Source organism: Westerdykella ornata (assembly GCF_010094085.1).
Source record: "Westerdykella ornata strain CBS 379.55 unplaced genomic scaffold EI97scaffold_14, whole genome shotgun sequence".
NCBI lineage: Eukaryota > Fungi > Ascomycota > Dothideomycetes > Pleosporales > Sporormiaceae > Westerdykella > Westerdykella ornata.
In genome coordinates this window covers 519,424-536,738 of record NW_022986864.1, presented here as the reverse complement: position 1 = coordinate 536,738, position 17,315 = coordinate 519,424, and the positions used below count along the sequence as shown (strand labels likewise).

Sequence of the window (17,315 nt, the reverse complement as noted above, 5' to 3'; positions counted from 1 at the left end):
CCACTTCCCCAACTCAACCGCTGTGGTTCAGCACAACCAGAATCGAGACTATCAGGGTATCAGTTACAACCACAACGGCAACCACGACGGACGACAACCGTATACCTCCACCATGACTCTGATCTCCCTCACACCGCCCCCTTCGGAACCCCCTTCGCCATGCAGGCTATCCTTCCTTGATTGGCTCAATGAGGTAGACTCCACTTATAAGGAATCCAATGTCTCCCAAGCCGAACACCAGGACGTGGAAGATGCGTCTCATATGGGAGATGTGCAAGGTGCAGATACGGTTGCGATGGCATCTGCTGCTGAAGGACCGAAGACTGATACTGTCGTCGACTTTGAGAAGTCAAGGGATCTCGGAGAAGATGTTAAGGAAGTGAAGATGTTTCAGCTGGGTGATGTCCAAGAGTCGAAGTCATTCGGGATGGCCACCGCCCTTCAAAAGTTCCAGTTTGGGACCACCGATGTTCACAAGCCGGATGTGATGGACAAGTCTCTTGCCGAAGACCTTCGAGAGGTGAAATCGGTCCGGATGGCTTCGGAGACGGAGGCGAAGGCGAAGGAGTCTTCCCTAGGGGGAGACATCAGGGAAACCAAGGTCACTGAGAGAGAGATAACCTCTGCACTTCAGAATCCGAAATTCCTTACCACCTCCAACGTCGAGAGCTCCAAGGCAGAAGGCACAGCTCCTGCCGCAGATGACCTCGAAGCAAAAACCCTCGGAATGGCCTCCGCTCTTCAAAGGCTGAAGTTGGATATCGCCACCGAAGCCGAAGAGTCGAGGTTGCTCAAAGCCAAGAAACAGAAAGCTGAGAAGATCAAAATCGCCTTGTCGGACCAAGCTACTAGACTTGCGATGCTCATCCCCATCATCCACGGCAAGCCCCACGAGCACCTGCTCGGAGAGGTATCACTGCCCAAGGGCATTCCGAAATGGGGAGATATCTACGAAGAATGGCATCTCGCCGATTCCCTCAAGCCTAAGCGGAACCATGTCGCTCTTTGCAAGGGCTGCTGCCATGATTGCGGTGGATGCCGTTTCGAACGGACTGGATATCACATGTCCGGTGTCTGTGCCAGGGTAGACTACTATTGCTGGGTGGTTTGCGCCGAGGGCTATGAGGGCAGGGAGCTTTCGAAGGAGATGGAGGAGGAATGGTTTGCGGCGCTGTTGATGGAGAAGTTGGAGATTGTGGAGAGCGAGACTGAGGGGTCTGAGGGGTCTGAGGAGAGTGGTGAGTCTGAGGAGGAGTCTGAGGAAGACTCTGAGGAGTAAGCATATCGAGCGTCCAGACTGATGCTCAGTCTGTCGATGTTCTCAACCACGCTGACGGCTAAGTATTTGGACTACTTTTCGGAATGTGGGAATGACACGATTATCTCATCGAGCGATGATTTCACAGTGGTGACAGGAGTGTATACTACGTATATGTTATCTCAAAAAGGTGCTCATGGTACTTAATCAATCTCAATGCCTGTGTCTAGATGCGAAACATACGACCTGAAGCTAATTATCTTCCAAAAGTGCTCGTAGCGGGAACAAAGATTTGAATGGGTTTTCTCTTGCATTCAACAGAGCAGATACCACCTGTTAGAAGTATCGGACCGAAGAAGTCAGTTTACATCGGTCTGCTGACTTGCTATATGTAAGCTCTTTTAGAGTCGGATTCCGTAGAGACGAGAACAGCTCATCTTGTTTCTAGGAAAAGATCAGCGATTTCACCTAGTAGGTTTGGTGCACGTGCTTCACCCAACATGGGAGTGCTGGTGTTGAGGACGACCGAAACGGGAATAGGGCGGGACCTTCATCGCTTTCGAGTCCGCACAAACTGCCCTCTGCTCCAATTGTTTTATCATTGGGTTCATACCAACCAGGCAATTCTTTGTTTACAACCTATTCTCTGTACCTGAGCGCTCGCATCTTCCTATTTCCTTTGTTCACTCGACGACTCGAACGGAACAAGACTAGGGGCGAGCCACAATCGAGTCGAACAAAGGAACTGCCACAAGGCACTTTGCCGAACTCTCCATATCTCCAGGGATATTGCCCTTTCACAGCAACGGACTTCAGGTCTCCTTTAAATAAAAGGACGAGTTTAACAACTTTTTACAGCCAACATCACTCCCTCTTTTCTCCCTTGATACGCACCGCCACTGGATATTCACACCTTCGTCCGGATTTTGGACTTCTTCTTTTTCCACCATGGCCCCAAAACGAAAGCGAACTGATGATGCCGGCCCAGCAAAACCCAAGAAGCCTAAAACGAACGCTCCGCCTCCGGGTCCACAAGCACAAGATGTTCAACAGGGCTCCCAAAGCATTGCGGTCGCACCAACAGCACCCTCCCAATCTGCGACTGCTCAGCCCGCCTTCATTGCGCCGCCAACCGCACAGGTTCAGCCTAGGAGTGCCGCTCCAACCAGAAAGACCAAGCAGACCGATGTCGCGGGTCCATCGAAATCCAGAAAGCCCAGGACTAAACCTGCCGCTCCACAACCAGAGAAAAGCCAAGCGGCTGCAGAAGCCACAACGACGGCTCCAACCGCTCCTGCTCAATCCGCCACAGTTCAATCCGTTTCCACCACGCAATCCGTAGCCGAAGCTCAAACTCAGCGCAGTGCTCCAGCACTGCCAGTAGCTGCTAAGAGAGCTAGCGACGACGATTGGAGTCATTGGACGCTCGAGCAGCAGATTGACCGGGAAGTCGTTGCGAGAGAGATAGCAGCAAGATCCACGTTCATCGAACAAGGAACCCTGGCTTATCCGAATCAGGTATATCTTGATTCAGGGGTACGGGCTGCGATTATCGATCTGGCTGTGCAAGCAGGAGTAGAACGCCGACTTGAAGAGCGGCAGCAGGAAAAGGCACGGAAAGAGGCGGAGGAGGCGGCGAAACAGGCAAAGAAGGCACAGGGCAAGGCGGATAAGTTGGCTGCTAAGGCGCAAGGAACGAAAAAGAGTACGAGAAAAGGAGCGGGTAGAGCGAACGCAAAGGGCAAAAAGAAGGCAGGAGATAATGAGCAGGCAGATGGAGATGAGAAGGCAGAAGCCAAAGACAAAGAAGTAGCCGAGGAACAGTCGAAAGGCAAAGACGCTGCAGGGGGCGACAATATGAACGGGGACCAGAGGACAGGAGAAGAGGAAGAGGATCCAGTCCCCAAAGACACTGTGCCCACGAGAGTCTGGATTGTCATAGATCCTCAAGAGTTCTATACGCTGTACGGGAAAAAGGATGATCACCCAATCGACCACGCTCCAATACCCAAATACAGGATACAGCAAGAAATCAGACTACCTGACCATAAGGAGGGGCTTGATCGGGCGACGCTGATGAAGTATTCTCGAGAAGCCTATGACTTTTTTATTAGGAATCCTAGTGCTACAGAATTGCACCTTCCTGTCAGGCATCCAGATGTTTATTCTCGCTCCGGCGAGCAAGTCGCATATATTGGTCCAGGGGCAATGAGAGACCACATCATCCCCTGGTTGTCAGATCGGGAGAGGGAGAAAGCTGCGAATAAAAAGTGTAACAAAAAATCTGGAACTGAAAAGCACGGCAAGGATAACGGTAGCAGCCCGTCCTCCATTCCAGCTCTTCCACCGATCCCCATTCCCGATGGCCTGGAGGACAAAATACACCTCTACAACACCATGCTCCAGCTTGCGATGCCCAGGAGGCTACAACACGAACTTATCAAAGCGCTCTGCAGACAAATATACTGCACAGAACTAGTTCAAGACGGGAAACAACGGTCTCCGCACCTGGAGCTGCTCGAGATGACCATCGGCCGTATGTGCTCGAGAACGGTCGCAGTTCTCGATCCCGTACTGTGCTGTCTTGCCGGCTCCTTCGGGCGCCGTGAGCAGAGAGAGAGAAACTTAATCGTGCCGCGCCCAGCCCCCACGGCAGAACAAACTACGGAAAATGCAGATGGAGACTCGGCGAACGTGCAGCAGAGGCTCATCCATGAGTCTGGACTACTCAGATATGGCCTCGTCGAGGTCAACCGAACAAATCGGACGGGTCAAGATCCTTTACCAAGAGACACCATCATCCGGCCACCGAAGCTCCCGGTCATTGGGCATAGTTTTCGCAATTGGTCAGGGGTGCGTCGGGATGGCGAGGACGGGCGTGTGAAGCCTACTTATCCTCTAGATCCTCTCGATCCTCTCGGTCCTCTCGGTCCTCTCGATCCTCTCGATGTTGAAAAGAGAGCTTATGGCTACTTTAACGTAGACGATGGACAACTTCGTGAACCACCTGATAATGCAAACGACTATGGGAACCCTAATCTCAACAGAAGAAGATTTGCAGATAGGCCCGTAAAACCATACGAGACGCGTGACTATTTGGAGCGAGTGAGGAATCTCAAAAAGGGTCCTGGGCAACCAGCTCAAGAATAAATAGATGCATAAGATGTCACATAGGTGGATGGAAAGATGATATGTTTCCTTGCTTCCTGTATCTTTTGGAATATCAATCACTTTTCTGAACCAACTTCAAATGTAATCCTGAACATATGCTCAACTTCACGTAGTAAGCTAGCAGTGAAATAGCACACCGCTACTTCTGCTCGACCGACACCGTTTGAAGTACATTTCTCTGAAGCCCCGACCAGAATTTGTCGTTCGAAAATTCATCGCTCAGCCTTGCTTGGCTTGGACATCATTCGTCCTTGTTTCCACTGAGCTTGAATTCCAACGTTCGCACTCCCTGGTGGGCCCCGCCCCCCTTGAGCAGAGATAGCTCCTCGTCGGCCTCGACCTAAGTTGTAAATGCCAAATACTTCCACACCGTTTATTTTGCCTAGGGGCCCCGGCTGAGATGCACTTCTCTGTGAGCCTTGTCCAGCTTGAGCGGAGATAGTTCGTCGGGGGTTTCCGCCTAGGTTGTACGTACCGCATACTTTGCGAGGATTCATGTTTACTCAATCTATCTGGAGTTCCTTCTTGGTTTTCTGGGGAAGAGCTGGACGGTGTTATACGATGCAGGGAAGATGGATTATTTATGCTTCAATGTGTACCATCCAGAGTGCTGTTCTAGACAATATTAGACTTATTTGAATTCGTCGAGTCTTACTATCCTACTGCCGCACTGGATGTCTGGGCCAGGAATTCAAGGTGTGAATGTTCCAAACACAATCCAAGGACAGAGTCACGGGGCAAGACACATAATATCAGGACGCTTATGAAGTTCGAAGTAAACATCTGTATGCCTACACTGTACCGCTATTGGCGCTCACAGTTTATACTACGTTCCACACCAGGCGTCCTGACAACTTAGCCTAGAATTCTCCCTGACGCTTAAGCACCTTCACACCTACACCGGGTGCTAACCATCATCGCGACACTACGTACCCCACGCTGCCTTCCACCAAGCCCATACGCCGACATCTCTCCGTTCAACACTACATACCCCATCACGCGATGTATGGCGCATCAACAACTTGCTCGGCACTCTAGGCGTCCACAGGCTGTCGAACGTGAAACGGTCGCGGAGGCAACTCATCCACAAACAAACACCAAGCCACGTAGTTCAGAAGCAGGGCATGCGCATCCCGTCCCATCGCACCCTTCTTAGCCTTGGCCACTTTAGGCTTCACAAACTCACTCTTCACCCGCCGAGACATGCAGCCTGCGACATAATCCGCACACCAGAAAAGATAGAGGCAGCGCGTCTGATAGATGAGCAGGTCGTTGTCATTGATCTCTGGCTCCGGGTTATGCTGAATCTCCTTGTAGGCCCCGAAAGCATCCCCTAGGGCTTGAGCTAAAGTCCCTACGGAGTAGAGGAGGCCGTCCGCATCAGCATAGCCATTTGCGATGAGCTCGAGGGCATTCTGGTAAATCGCCGCGCCGCCCAGGGACAGCTTGTGCGGAGGTATCAGATGTGGCTGATGCAGCGGCAGCGCGATGGGGAAATATTGCCCCACGCGAAGCACAATTTCCGTCATGCCCATATCGCGGATCCAGATGCGTGCTGGCTCTTTGTCTCCATCGCGAGGCTTGTGCGGGAAGAATCTGAGGCCGAGAAACGAACGGCGCATGTCGTTCAGCATGCGGGCGCGCAGGCGGTCTTGGAAATCCAACGTATTGTTGTAGGTTCCTTGGAGACGCAGCGGGGCGTTGAAGATGGTTGCAGCCTTGGCGATGTTCTCGGCCTCCCATTGCTGGAACTTAATCTTGAGGTTTGGATCCTCAGTTGCGACTGGAGTCGTATTCGGCGGCGGTCCGATATTCAGCTGGGCGAGTTTCGCGAATATGGCCTCAATTGACTCAGGCGAGAACAGCAGTTGGTGGAAACGGTCATTGTATCCGGGGATAGGTGTCGTTGTAAGTAGATGGCCCAATGTCATCGTACGGCAAGCAGCTTCGTTGATAGCATCGACGTTGTCATCAAAGCCCGGAACGTGTAGATTGACGTACAGATCGAAAGCTATGCTCCGCCGTACAGCCGTTGCATCCTGGGGCTCATAAAACAGGGCAGCATTCTTGGAGTCGAAAAGAATGACCTGACAAGCGTCATTTTCCTCAAGCTTCATGTTCGAAACCTCGAGAATGGGCGGCGCGCGGGGTCTGGCATCACCAGTGAAAAACACATGATGAACGCCTTGGGGGTTTTGTACATACCCACCTTCACCGCCCTCTTCCCATACCATGGTTATGCGGTGATCCTCGAAAATGTCACCAGTATCACCCTCTGTATAGAAGTTCGTTAAATTCCTTTGGTCTGCTGTATCTGGGCCGGTAGATGCCGCTTGTCGTCTCCAGGTATTCAAGGTGACGACGTATGATGTAGTTATCGGACCCCCCATAAAGTAGGCAAGAACGAGAACATGGAGAGGATGGAAAAGAGTTTCTTGCACTCTGGGGTCCTGAACGATTCCCCTATTCAGAAAAGCAGTGAGATTCACAGCCTTCTTGTCGCCGGCCACTTCGCTGCATTTCCTTGCGAGCGCCGACAGATCGCTCACACTTTCCTTGAAGATAAGCGACTTGTTCGAGATGAAAGACATCAGTAACCATTTAAGCTTCGCCATGTCGTGATAGCGCTGCTCGGGGTCCGGGTGCAGCGACTTTAAGTGGTCGCATAGTTGCTGCCGATAATGCTCCTGCCTTACTCTGCTGGGGGAGTCCGGTCGGGGGATATGCTCTTGAATGTGATGGGAGCAAATAACGCGCTCTGTGATGAGGTCTCCTCTCAGGTAGTCGGGAATAGCGAACCTAGCGTGAATAGGTGTTTGGTGATCCATTCTCTGTGGGCGGAGACGAGAAAAGGTTGTGCGGAATAATGGGTGTGAAGGAAGGTGGTACGGGACAAGTTTGGAGAAGAAATTGGTTTTGAAGATAAGTTTGCAGAGGAACTCTGAGCTTGCTCCCCACTGGTTGTTGTTATGATACCGCTGAGTCCGCTTGCGTAGCTTCCGCTTGGTGAAAGACAGTGATATGCAAGTGAAACCATAGTTTTCCCTCCACTAAAAAGGTCGTGCTTTTCACTCCAAAGACAATGTTCCGAGACCGGGAATAAGTTGCACAGTGAAGAAAGGGGACTGAAGGGACAGTGAAGAAAGGGGATTGAAATGAGAATGATACCAGAAGGAACGAAGAAACCTACTAAAAGTGATATATCCAAAGCCCGAAAATGCTGAGCGCATCCTTCTATGTTGTCTTCGGGTTAGGATTCCGCCTAGGCTGTGGGCAGGACATAGGCAAATCAAACGCTGGACTGTGAACGGGATGGACGCAGAAGACATGTAGAACCGCTTGCCAGGCCACCTGCCTAGGTTAACGAGCATTTTGTTATTCTTCTCAGAGGTTGGGGAGGGACATTTAAATCTTCTAGCACATCGGGGAGCCCATCAGTACAACGCGTTCATCACCTAGACCTAGCATATGCCAAGTATGGGAAGGCCGCCGTGAACAAACATGTTTCCAACCGAATCGTTTAAACTGTAATTGTTGCATCAGGACAAAGGGGGTCGGATTTGCCGTCTGCCTCTCGTGCAATGCGATCCAAGATAGAAGATGATTCTCTTTCTCTACGGGGGCGCGCATGTGGCCAAAAGACGACGAAATGGTTGAAACGGTGAATTGGAGGCAGGACGCGAGGTGAGTTCCGTTACGTCTCGAAGACGTGTTATCAAACGCACAGACCAACTCCACCAAAAGAAGCAATCCCAAGCGGCTGAAGCTTCGAACATTAAATGTTAGCCTGACGATCATGACCCGCAATATCCTCCAGCCCCTCAGAACCTCTCTTCAACTCTCGAAAACTACACTAGCATCACTGAAATCCTACCAACGACCAACTTATTGCGCGAAAACGGGACGGCGGGAAACTTCGTCAAGTGCCAGCATGCCTCCGCGACCGCTAAGACCGCGGCGGTTTGCGCCTTTGGATCCGGAGAAGAGAATAGAGGGGGACGGGAGACCGGAGTTGAAAGGCATTGTGTTTGATGTTGATGGAACGTTATGTGAGTGCGTCTCTGTATAATCAAGTCTCGTTTATCTTTTCTTGCCGTCCCTCAGCCGCTGTACCAACTTCCGGTACGAGACAAAAAGAACCTCTGTCAAGATGATAATTTCCCCTGTTCGTTCACGGATCGTCGATATAGACGTTTTTTACTCTTAATAATTGGCCTCTCTATGTTCAAGCTTGAAGATTCTATCTTGGTCACGTGACATGCACATTCACCTATCAACCTCAATTGGAAAGCTGACTATTCCCTCGCAGGCGAGCCCCAGAACTACATGTTTGCCGAGATGCGGTAAGCCCTCATCACTGAATCACTGCATGTTCTTTCTACCCCGGCGTTGCCCACATTGCTGCATAATTGCTTGCATACCTCTGTACCCCATGCCCTCCTCCCCACCACTATAACATCAGTACCTGACTGACTCTCCCCCAGCGCCGCACTCGGAATACCAAAATCCACCGACATCCTCGACCACATCTACTCCCTCCCCGAACCCGCCCAATCCCGTGCCCACGAAACCATCCGCCAAATCGAGCGCACAGCCATGGCCGCGCAAAAACCGCAATCGGGCCTCGTCGCCCTCATGTCCTATCTCGACTCGCGCAACATCAAAAAGGCAATCTGCACGCGAAACTTCGACATGCCCGTCGCGCACCTCCTCACTACTTTCCTGCCGGGCTCCAAATTCGAGCCGATTGTGACGCGCGAGTTTAGACCGCCGAAACCGGATCCAGCGGGCATTTTGCACATTGCGAAGAGCTGGATGCATGAGGATGGGGGGAATGGGCTCATCATGGTGGGCGATTCGATTGATGATATGACGGCTGGATGGAGGGCAGGGGCTGCGACGGTGCTGCTGGTGAATGATGCCAATAGGCATCTGGCGGAGCACCAGCATACCGATTTGGTGGTTACGAAGTTGGACGAGCTGATTGAGATTTTGGAAAATGGGTTTGAGGGGAGGGTCGAGGCGGATGAGGAGAAGGTCGATGCGAAGGTTTTGGTGGAGGAGGCGATTGAGGAGAAGAGCTAGATGATTGATTTCGGGCAGGAGCATCATCTACCCAGCAACATTCTCCGCGACCCTTTGTCCATCTAGACCTAGGACACCTTCAGCTCTTTCGCCTTGCTCATCCCCCGCGTCTGCGAATATCTTCGAGATAGCCTCAACAGTGGTATTCCCCCCACTGAACACGGTTCCAATATTCCACCCATCATCCCCAGCCTCCCTCTCGACCAGACGTCTAAAGTCCTCATTATACAAGACGACTGACAGTCCCACAACAGCAGACGGCTCGACAACACACTTCATCCGCTCCAACACCAATTTCATCGCATCCCTGATATTCTTCTCCGTCACCGAAAAAACGCCGCTCACATACTCTTGATCCGAGATGACCTTCCATGTCCACTCTCCCAGCGGCGTCCTCAATCCGTCAGCAATCGTGAGGGTCTTGACCGAAGTGATTCGTTCCCCAGCCTCCAACCCACGCTTTGCATCATCGGCGCCCTGGAAACTGGGTTCTGCGCCAAACGCACGTATACCGGTGCCGCGCAACGCAATCGCATTGCCAGACAACATGCCTCCACCTCCACACGGCGTAATGACGGCATCAAGCCCTTTCTTCCCCTTTCGTACATTCAACCCTTCGGTGTTCGCGATCAAGTCCTCCACCTGCCTCTCAAACTCCAGCGCCATAGTTCCTTGCCCGATTATAATATCTGGATGATCGTACGGTGGCACCAGCGTCGCACCCGTCTTCTTTATGACTTCCGCAACAACGGCTTCGCGCTCCTGGGACGTCGAACCGCTGAAATGGATCGTTGCGCCTTGGGCGCGTGTGCCCGCGATCTTGGACGGTGTGGAGATGGACGGCATGACTATATGAGCGGGGATCGAGAAGGTCTTCGCGGCGAGGGCGAGGGCTTGGGCATGATTTCCTGCGTCTCGTCAGCTTCAGATACAAATGCATAGACTGCCCATCATGATCCAAATCTAGAGACACACGCATACCGGAAGAATGCGTCACAACGCCTCTCCTCCTGACCTCTCCCTCTCCTTGCTCCGCAATCAATCTCTTCACGGCATGAAAAGCTCCCCGCACCTTGAACGCCCCTATACGCTGGAAGTTCTCGCATTTGAAGAACAGCTTGATTTTCGGCTTCGCCGGCTCCTGGCCTTCCCATGGCGTGCCTTTGAGCGCATCTGGGCTTTGCGGGGTGGATGCAATTGTCGAGAGAGTGGTGCTGGTATGCACGGGCGTAAGGTGGATGTGAGGTTTGATCAGTTCATGGGCTGAGACGATGGAGTCTCGTGTCAGTGGGAGGGCAGTTTCAAGGGATGTCATGGTGGAAGAAGAGGGTGGATGAGCCTGTAGACGAGACAGGCCGAGTATGAGTGTAATTGGAATGTGAGGATATGCATGCTAACGGACATGATGACACATGCTGGGGCATAACATGCGTCGGTGGGGCATTGTGGCCCTTGAACGCCCAGCCCTGGAGGTGAATTGGTGACATCTCGGCTTTCCCAATCGGGAAATCACGTGTTGCAAACATTCAACCTTGGAATGTTCCAAGGTTGACAACTTCTAGTGATTCCTGTAGATCCAACAACTTCATAGAAAGAACTGCTATAAAAGTCAGCGCAAGAGATTCTAGATTCTTACGTCGTGAAACTACGGCTGTGCACAAATTAACAGCTTGTCTTGCAGTCATGGTAATGAGAAACTTGTGCAAAGTACATTCTTCACACACCATGGACCAATATTGTGCCATTGATTGAACTATACTTGAACGGTTTCAGAGGGGTTTTCATCCCAATAAATATTATACCAACGTTCAGAGCACTTCAGCTCTCACCCATCTTGCTTCGTTCACAGTCATAGAGTGCTCCATAATCAGTTCCGTTGCCATCGCTTCAACAAATCCATGTTCTAGTAGTGCCCATACAGTCCCTTTCGCCCACCATACACGCCAGCCTCGGATATTTTGAGCAGTTTCCCGAAATCAGGCGTGCCATAGCCAGTGACTGGGTCCCACCCCTCCGTCGCATTCCAAGATGCGTACGGAACATATGGCGCCTTGAGACCCGAGTAAATGCTGCGGCCAGTGCAGCCGGTTGAGCCACCAGTGACGATATCGTTCAGACCCTGATAAGCCTGGCTGTAGATCCACGGGTTCAAGAAACCCAGAGTAGGCTTGCCGGCTGCAAGACGCCTGTTGTTGAGCATGGCGACGATGGAGGCGAACACTGGAGCGGAGGCACTGGTGCCGCCAACAGAGATTTGTGTACCTTTATCCACAACCCGGAAACCCTGAGCTTGTGCAGCGACGTCTGGGAAACCACGGCCGGCGGGGTTGTAGAGGCCTTCCCACCGGCTACCTAGCTTTGCGAGGTAGGCAGACACAGCCTTGTCCTGGTATGAGGGGCGCCGCCAGATGTCCGAAAATCCGCCAGATGAGAAGTAAACTGCCTGCTCGGGGTTGACCTTCGTCGTTCCACCAACAGATGTTACATAAGGGCAGGATGCTGGGAAGATAGGCAGGAATCGGGTGCTATTCTTGCCATCGTTGGTCTGACACGCAGAGCCGACGCCGGTGTCACCGCTAGAGAACAAGACAGAGACACCACGCGTGCCAAGTTGGCCGATCAAATCGCAGACCTTCTTTGCGTACTCAACAGGGACGCTCTGCTCGTCCTCGCCATAAGAGGTAGTCAGGACATGGGGCAACTCGCCATCGGGGAGGCCGACGAGGTAGGTGAAATAGTCCAGGTAGGGCTCGTTCTGATTGTCCTCTTGGGAAGGTTGATCAAGATCCGGAACAAGCGGTCCGCGACCCGGGTTGCTGTAGTAATTGGTCTTGATGTCTGGTGCGAGCAAGCCAGCGGTATATTGAACGTCCAAGTTTGCCTCAACGCTGTCGTTAGTAGCACGCTGATCCAAGATGCCGCCTTGACAGGTATCTTAGCGTTGACCCAACCCAACTACTGCAGAAACTGAGAAACATACCGTTGACGGATGTCCAAGTGAAGTTGCTGCCCACTGCCCAAGGTGCCCAAAGCCCGGCGAACTGAGCAAAGTCCTTGAATCGTGCGTACTGCTCGAGGAACCCACTGACTCCGATGAGGGTGTGTGCCTTCGGATCGGCCTTGAAATCGGCGAAGTTATATAGCTCCTTGAGGCATGCCGGAGTGATTTGCGTGTTACATGTTGCGTTGACCATTGCGAACTTTGCGCTCATGACCGAGTCGAGAACCTGCACATCATGCACCTGGCTTATCTGAGGGCGCATGGAACCAAACCGTGTTGTAGGCTGGATCATGTCGATATGCTCGCGAACCTCGGCAGGGACGGAGTAGTGGAGAGCGCGAATCCTCTTGATATCCTCGCGTTCTACGCTCTGGTAGGTTTTGAATGTGGTGGCCATCATCCTTTCGGCGGTGGACACAGGAGCCACAAAGTTGACCCACTCTCCGTCGGTTTGGATATCATCTGAAGCCACCCCAGACTCTTTCAGCCAGTTGAGGACTGCATCGATTGACTCCGCACGGGGTTTGACGAGCTCTTTAAGCTCATCGCGTTTCAAGTGCTGCCCATACCGTGGATGGCTAGGGTCTGATATTTCCATGAGCGTTTGGTCGAATAGAGCATGATTATGCTTGAAAACATTAGCTCTCTCTCGCAACGTCATCTCCTGAAGGGAGTACAAAAGTGTATACCTGATGGACAGCAATGCGAAAGTGCAGCCGGCGATTCTGATCTGGCGCGCCGACTTCAGTCCAACCCTTTGGCACGTGGCGCAGGTTTTCGACGGGCTCAACATGCGACGTCGAGGTGCAATTGACTAGGCTCGAAGCAAGGGATAATAACCCCACGGTAAGAATGGGATACCGCATGATGGGACGAAACCTCTGCGACCTCGGTGTGGCTGGCGCAAAGAAAGAAAACGAGGGTGACTAGCCAGCTTCACCTCAGATGCTCCTTGGTTGAGTGAAGGCGAAGCGGAGAGAAACACACAGCGGGGCACAGAGCCATAATATGCAAAATAGGTAGGTATTTCCGCCGCGGGTTCCGCCGAGGGTGAACCTTGGAAAGAATAGATGATAAACAGATGCAAGCGTTCCGGGGAAACCACAACCCTGCACGATCAATGTTGTGTTATGGTGAACATTCCGGGACCCAGCGTCTGTTTCACCCCGGGACGAAGGCGCAAGGGGGTGCAAAGAGACATGCACGGTACCCTGATGGCCGTGTGGATGCTGCAGGATCCATTCTTGGTAGGGAGTACATGGGCCCCTTTCTTCAAGCCCAAAGGGCAAGATTGGCGCTTCGTGCAAGTGTCAATGACGGTGGTGCGGTACGTACCCCCAAGAAGGTTGACGTGCCAGCAGATCTTCCGAGTACAGCCTGGCAACGGTGTTATCGATTGTCCTTCATGGGAGCACCCCATTGGTTCCGCTATTCTCGCGATATTGCCCCAATATCTGCGCTTAACATGCATCGAACCGCGAGGCCAGAAATGCCGATCCGGGTGTTGGCCATGAGGATCCTAACATCAGACATACCAATGGCGACTTCCAATGAAACATGGCTTCAAAGAGGTGTGTAGTGTACACAGTAGGTACGGTTGATAACATGGAAGAGGATGGCACAATAATGAGCTAGTTAGAAATCGGGAGAAATTCACCGCCAAGAGATAGTTAATGCCGAGCCATTACCCGATCGCGTGCATGGGCAGTTAGCAATGTTACAGCACTGCACCTGTCCCAAGGTCTACTGGAACGACTTTCATCGATCTAGCATTGCGTCTTTTCACCCCACCCTTACGGCAGGAAACAGTCGTTCTCTACTCTCGATCGCGGCCTACAGTGCGCGGCAGTTCCTTTAAGGCACCCTGGGCATATCTTCGGCGGGAAACACGTCGTTAAAATATACTCGCGATTTGGAGGCGTGCTTCAATGAATTCCCATTTCCTCCATATGGCGGAAAGACACATCCTCGATATACCAACGAGCCTATATCCCCGATTTCTCAGCCTCGTCCGTGGCACGCGTTGGTTCCTTCTCCGCAACCAGCACGCTCTTATTCTTCTCCTGGCTTGAGATGGGAACATCCAAAGCTGGATTTGCATCGAAGAAGTTGACAGGCTTCAGCCCTACGACCATCTTCTCACACGGCATGACCGGCCAGTCTTCGATGCGTGGATTGTGTGTCGAGCCGAACGTGTGCCAAACGACGATATCTTGATTCCTCACACTGGCCTTCTGCAGACTGTCACGCCGCGCCTTGATCCAAGAGGCAATACCCTCGTCACCACTAGACTGCATAGTATGGATGCCAGCGGCATACAATTCCTCATCCGAATAGCGGGTTACCCAGACAGCGTGCTTGCCAAACTCAGAACGCCTGGAGTGATAGGACGAAGGATGGGCTAGTAACGGCTGGCTATACCACGGCATTAATCTGAATCCCACCGGAGTTCCCGCCATCTGATTTACTACCGTCTCGTTCACAATTTTGAACGCACGATTCTTAGTGTGATCCAGATCCAGACCAGCTTCTTTCTCAACCACAGTACTCTCGGTAACGTAACCAACGCCAAACGGATTCGTCCTTTCTGGGAAAGGCATTGCTTTTGACTCCTCTACGACTAGCGAGTTCCTGTAACCGTCCAATGCAGGGTCGATACGCAGACAGAACAAATGCTGATGATACGGCGCAAGAATCCCAGGGGCTACCACAGTTCCATACGGCACTTTGCCACCGATGTCGATCGGGGCCGTAGACAGGATTCCCGTGGCCCGAACCTCATAATGTATGGAGGCGTCCTGTCCAAAGTAGAATATGAAGACATACTCATAATTCGAAACCGTGATGATGGTTTGCAGCACAAGCAAACGCGATCGCGTCACCACCGCATTGCCCGTCCGGAAATTCGTATGCTTCCACAGTATACCGTCATCTTGCTCATGACAGCACACGACATTTGGCATCTTCAACGGCTCGCCGGAGCTCGTAACATGCCAGGCGTCGAAATACTTAATGTGGCCCAGACAATCGCATCCAAGTTCCAAGTTATTGGCGTTCACTCCGGCGCCATCATTCCCGAGGTCAAAAGCCCCCTTTCTGGGATACGGGAAGCGCGGATCGCCGTATGGAACGAACATTTCAGAGAGCGAGAGTCGGTAAAAGAGGCTGCGGTTATCGTACCGGATGTCGTGCAGGGTCATGCCCTCGCGATAATTGAAACCGAGTCTCATGGTCCACTTCTCCCAGCTGATGTGATTCCCCGAGATCTGGAATGAAGGTCCCTCAGGTTGGATTATGTGAAGTGGGCGCGTCGTGGTACGCCGGGTACTTACGAGGTCCGGGTGATATTCGCTCGACGTATGAATTTTGCGATGGTCATGCACCTTCTTTTGGTTGCCCATGGGTTCGTCAACCTCTTCTCCAGTGGGCAGACGATAGATTTTGGTAACTTCCAATTCCTCGTTGACCTCTGCAACGATTTCTAAGGGATATGCATAGTAGTTGGCATCTGGATGGTCGGAAACACGCATATAAAACCAACACATGGTAATCCGCGCTGTCATATCACTCATCCCGTCTGTTGCATAGGTCCACGGCTCCGCAATCACGGTGGCTCCATCCGGTAAATTCAAAGCTTTGATCTCATCTTGTACTTGCGCATCTTGCAGGCATGCCTCCTCAACTTGCTTCATGTACGCGGAATCAATGTGGGAGTGGCGCCCATGCAAGAGCCTGTCTGATACGATGGTCCTTGCGGGAATATCAATATGAAGCTCGTGGAATACCTTCTCGATGTAGATGTGCACTTTGGCAATACGTTTGGGTACTGCTTTGGGGGAGGGAGAGCTGAGGTATGCGATCATCTCCTCCTTTGGAGGTTCCAAAAGCGTGATGACGCGGAAGAGTACATTTGGGGCTCCATTGTGGTTGCGCACAACGTTGGCAGTCTTTATAGTAAGCGAGTATATTCGGTCTGTATACAGTGAAGAGCTCACCTCGGCAATCTCGTCCGGAGAAAGAGGGTCAAAGGGGTGAGGTGGGAAAGCCATTGCTGCATCCGGGCCACCCACCCTGCAGTTGATGTCGAGGATGTTGCGTAACAGCAATAGAAACAGAGTTGCTCTAAGACCGTGAGGAGTGCGGAGATTCACGGGACCGTTAAACCTTTGGAGGTTAGGCAGTGCAGTGATATGCAGATGCCAATGCCGACGGGGAGCGAGTGGCACAAAAGGCGTGGTCTGGAGAATTCGCGGCTTCGCGCAAAATTCATCATGACCGCTCTACGAGGACGACGGTTTATAGCCGCGAAGTCGTAGGTAGGAGATCTCCTCATGGATTCTCTACCAGTCGATGAAGCCGCAAGATGGATATGCGAGATGATTGGTTGCGAGTTGGTACAGGTTGGCGTCGTTACCCTAGGGTAGCCGTCTATGGTTTGATGCCCAGCCATATACTCATATACAATGGCTGGGTGAGGGTTGATGGCGTAGTACATTTGTTGAATTGTCTGTTCGTGCTATAGTCCGTCATTATTGAGAAATTCTTAGTAAGTTTCACTATCATATGATGAACTTCAGACACGGCTTAGATACGGTAACGCGGTGTCGGCATACCATCATCTTCAGGATCCTGGAGCTTGAAAACACTGAGCTGTAGTCAATGAGTTTTCAATAAATTTGTCAACTCGGCGTCAGCTATCTCCATACGTATATATTCCTCGACGTCTACGGGAATGATATTGTCTCCGGTCTCGCACCTGGAGTTCCAGCCCGATCATGTCCACTCATTAAACTGCCACTG

The 17,315-nt window shown here is 51.9% G+C and overlaps 8 protein-coding genes across 8 annotated transcripts; 4 read left to right on the top strand and 4 right to left on the bottom strand.

Annotated features, from left to right (window-relative positions):
• Positions 1-112: 112 nt before the first annotated feature.
• On the top strand, positions 113-1,279 carry EI97DRAFT_443356 (uncharacterized protein; the record flags this gene model as incomplete). Its single annotated transcript, XM_033799814.1, has 1 exon — positions 113-1,279. The coding sequence occupies one exon, from the start codon at positions 113-115 to the stop codon at positions 1,277-1,279; it is 1,167 nt and encodes a 388-aa protein (XP_033653055.1).
• A 927-nt stretch (positions 1,280-2,206) lies between these two features.
• On the top strand, positions 2,207-4,408 carry EI97DRAFT_459414 (uncharacterized protein; the record flags this gene model as incomplete). Its single annotated transcript, XM_033801006.1, has 1 exon — positions 2,207-4,408. One exon carries the CDS (start codon positions 2,207-2,209, stop codon positions 4,406-4,408), a length of 2,202 nt encoding a protein of 733 aa, XP_033653054.1.
• Positions 4,409-5,220: 812 nt separating this feature from the next.
• Positions 5,221-6,958, bottom strand: EI97DRAFT_434346 (uncharacterized protein). The gene has a single exon (XM_033798610.1). It carries the CDS (start codon positions 6,661-6,663, stop codon positions 5,464-5,466), a length of 1,200 nt encoding a protein of 399 aa, XP_033653053.1. The 5' UTR covers positions 6,664-6,958; the 3' UTR covers positions 5,221-5,463.
• Positions 6,959-8,360: 1,402 nt separating this feature from the next.
• On the top strand, positions 8,361-9,514 carry EI97DRAFT_379164 (HAD-like protein; the record flags this gene model as incomplete). The annotated part of the gene is made up of 3 exons (XM_033795694.1): positions 8,361-8,486; positions 8,744-8,772; positions 8,914-9,514. 3 exons carry the CDS (start codon positions 8,361-8,363, stop codon positions 9,512-9,514), a joined length of 756 nt encoding a protein of 251 aa, XP_033653052.1.
• A 13-nt stretch (positions 9,515-9,527) lies between these two features.
• EI97DRAFT_77346 (tryptophan synthase beta subunit-like PLP-dependent enzyme) lies at positions 9,528-10,926 on the bottom strand. Its single transcript, XM_033803065.1, has 2 exons — positions 10,496-10,926; positions 9,528-10,422 (listed from the first exon to the last, which is right to left on the bottom strand). The coding sequence occupies exons 1-2, from the start codon at positions 10,827-10,829 to the stop codon at positions 9,542-9,544; spliced, it is 1,215 nt and encodes a 404-aa protein (XP_033653051.1). The 5' UTR covers positions 10,830-10,926; the 3' UTR covers positions 9,528-9,541.
• Positions 10,927-11,393: 467 nt separating this feature from the next.
• EI97DRAFT_77278 (tripeptidyl-peptidase-like protein) lies at positions 11,394-13,488 on the bottom strand. Its single transcript, XM_033803063.1, has 3 exons — positions 13,205-13,488; positions 12,495-13,143; positions 11,394-12,436 (listed from the first exon to the last, which is right to left on the bottom strand). Exons 1-3 carry the CDS (start codon positions 13,379-13,381, stop codon positions 11,418-11,420), a joined length of 1,845 nt encoding a protein of 614 aa, XP_033653050.1. The 5' UTR covers positions 13,382-13,488; the 3' UTR covers positions 11,394-11,417.
• Positions 13,453-14,323, top strand: EI97DRAFT_77284 (uncharacterized protein). Its single transcript, XM_033803064.1, has 2 exons — positions 13,453-14,102; positions 14,155-14,323. The coding sequence occupies exon 1, from the start codon at positions 13,597-13,599 to the stop codon at positions 14,092-14,094; it is 498 nt and encodes a 165-aa protein (XP_033653049.1). The 5' UTR covers positions 13,453-13,596; the 3' UTR covers positions 14,095-14,102; positions 14,155-14,323.
• An 8-nt stretch (positions 14,324-14,331) lies between these two features.
• On the bottom strand, positions 14,332-16,564 carry EI97DRAFT_451053 (copper amine oxidase; the record flags this gene model as incomplete). Its single annotated transcript, XM_033800323.1, has 3 exons — positions 14,332-14,334; positions 14,558-16,462; positions 16,511-16,564. The coding sequence occupies 3 exons, from the start codon at positions 16,562-16,564 to the stop codon at positions 14,332-14,334; spliced, it is 1,962 nt and encodes a 653-aa protein (XP_033653048.1).
• Between the last annotated feature and the right edge of the window lie 751 nt (positions 16,565-17,315).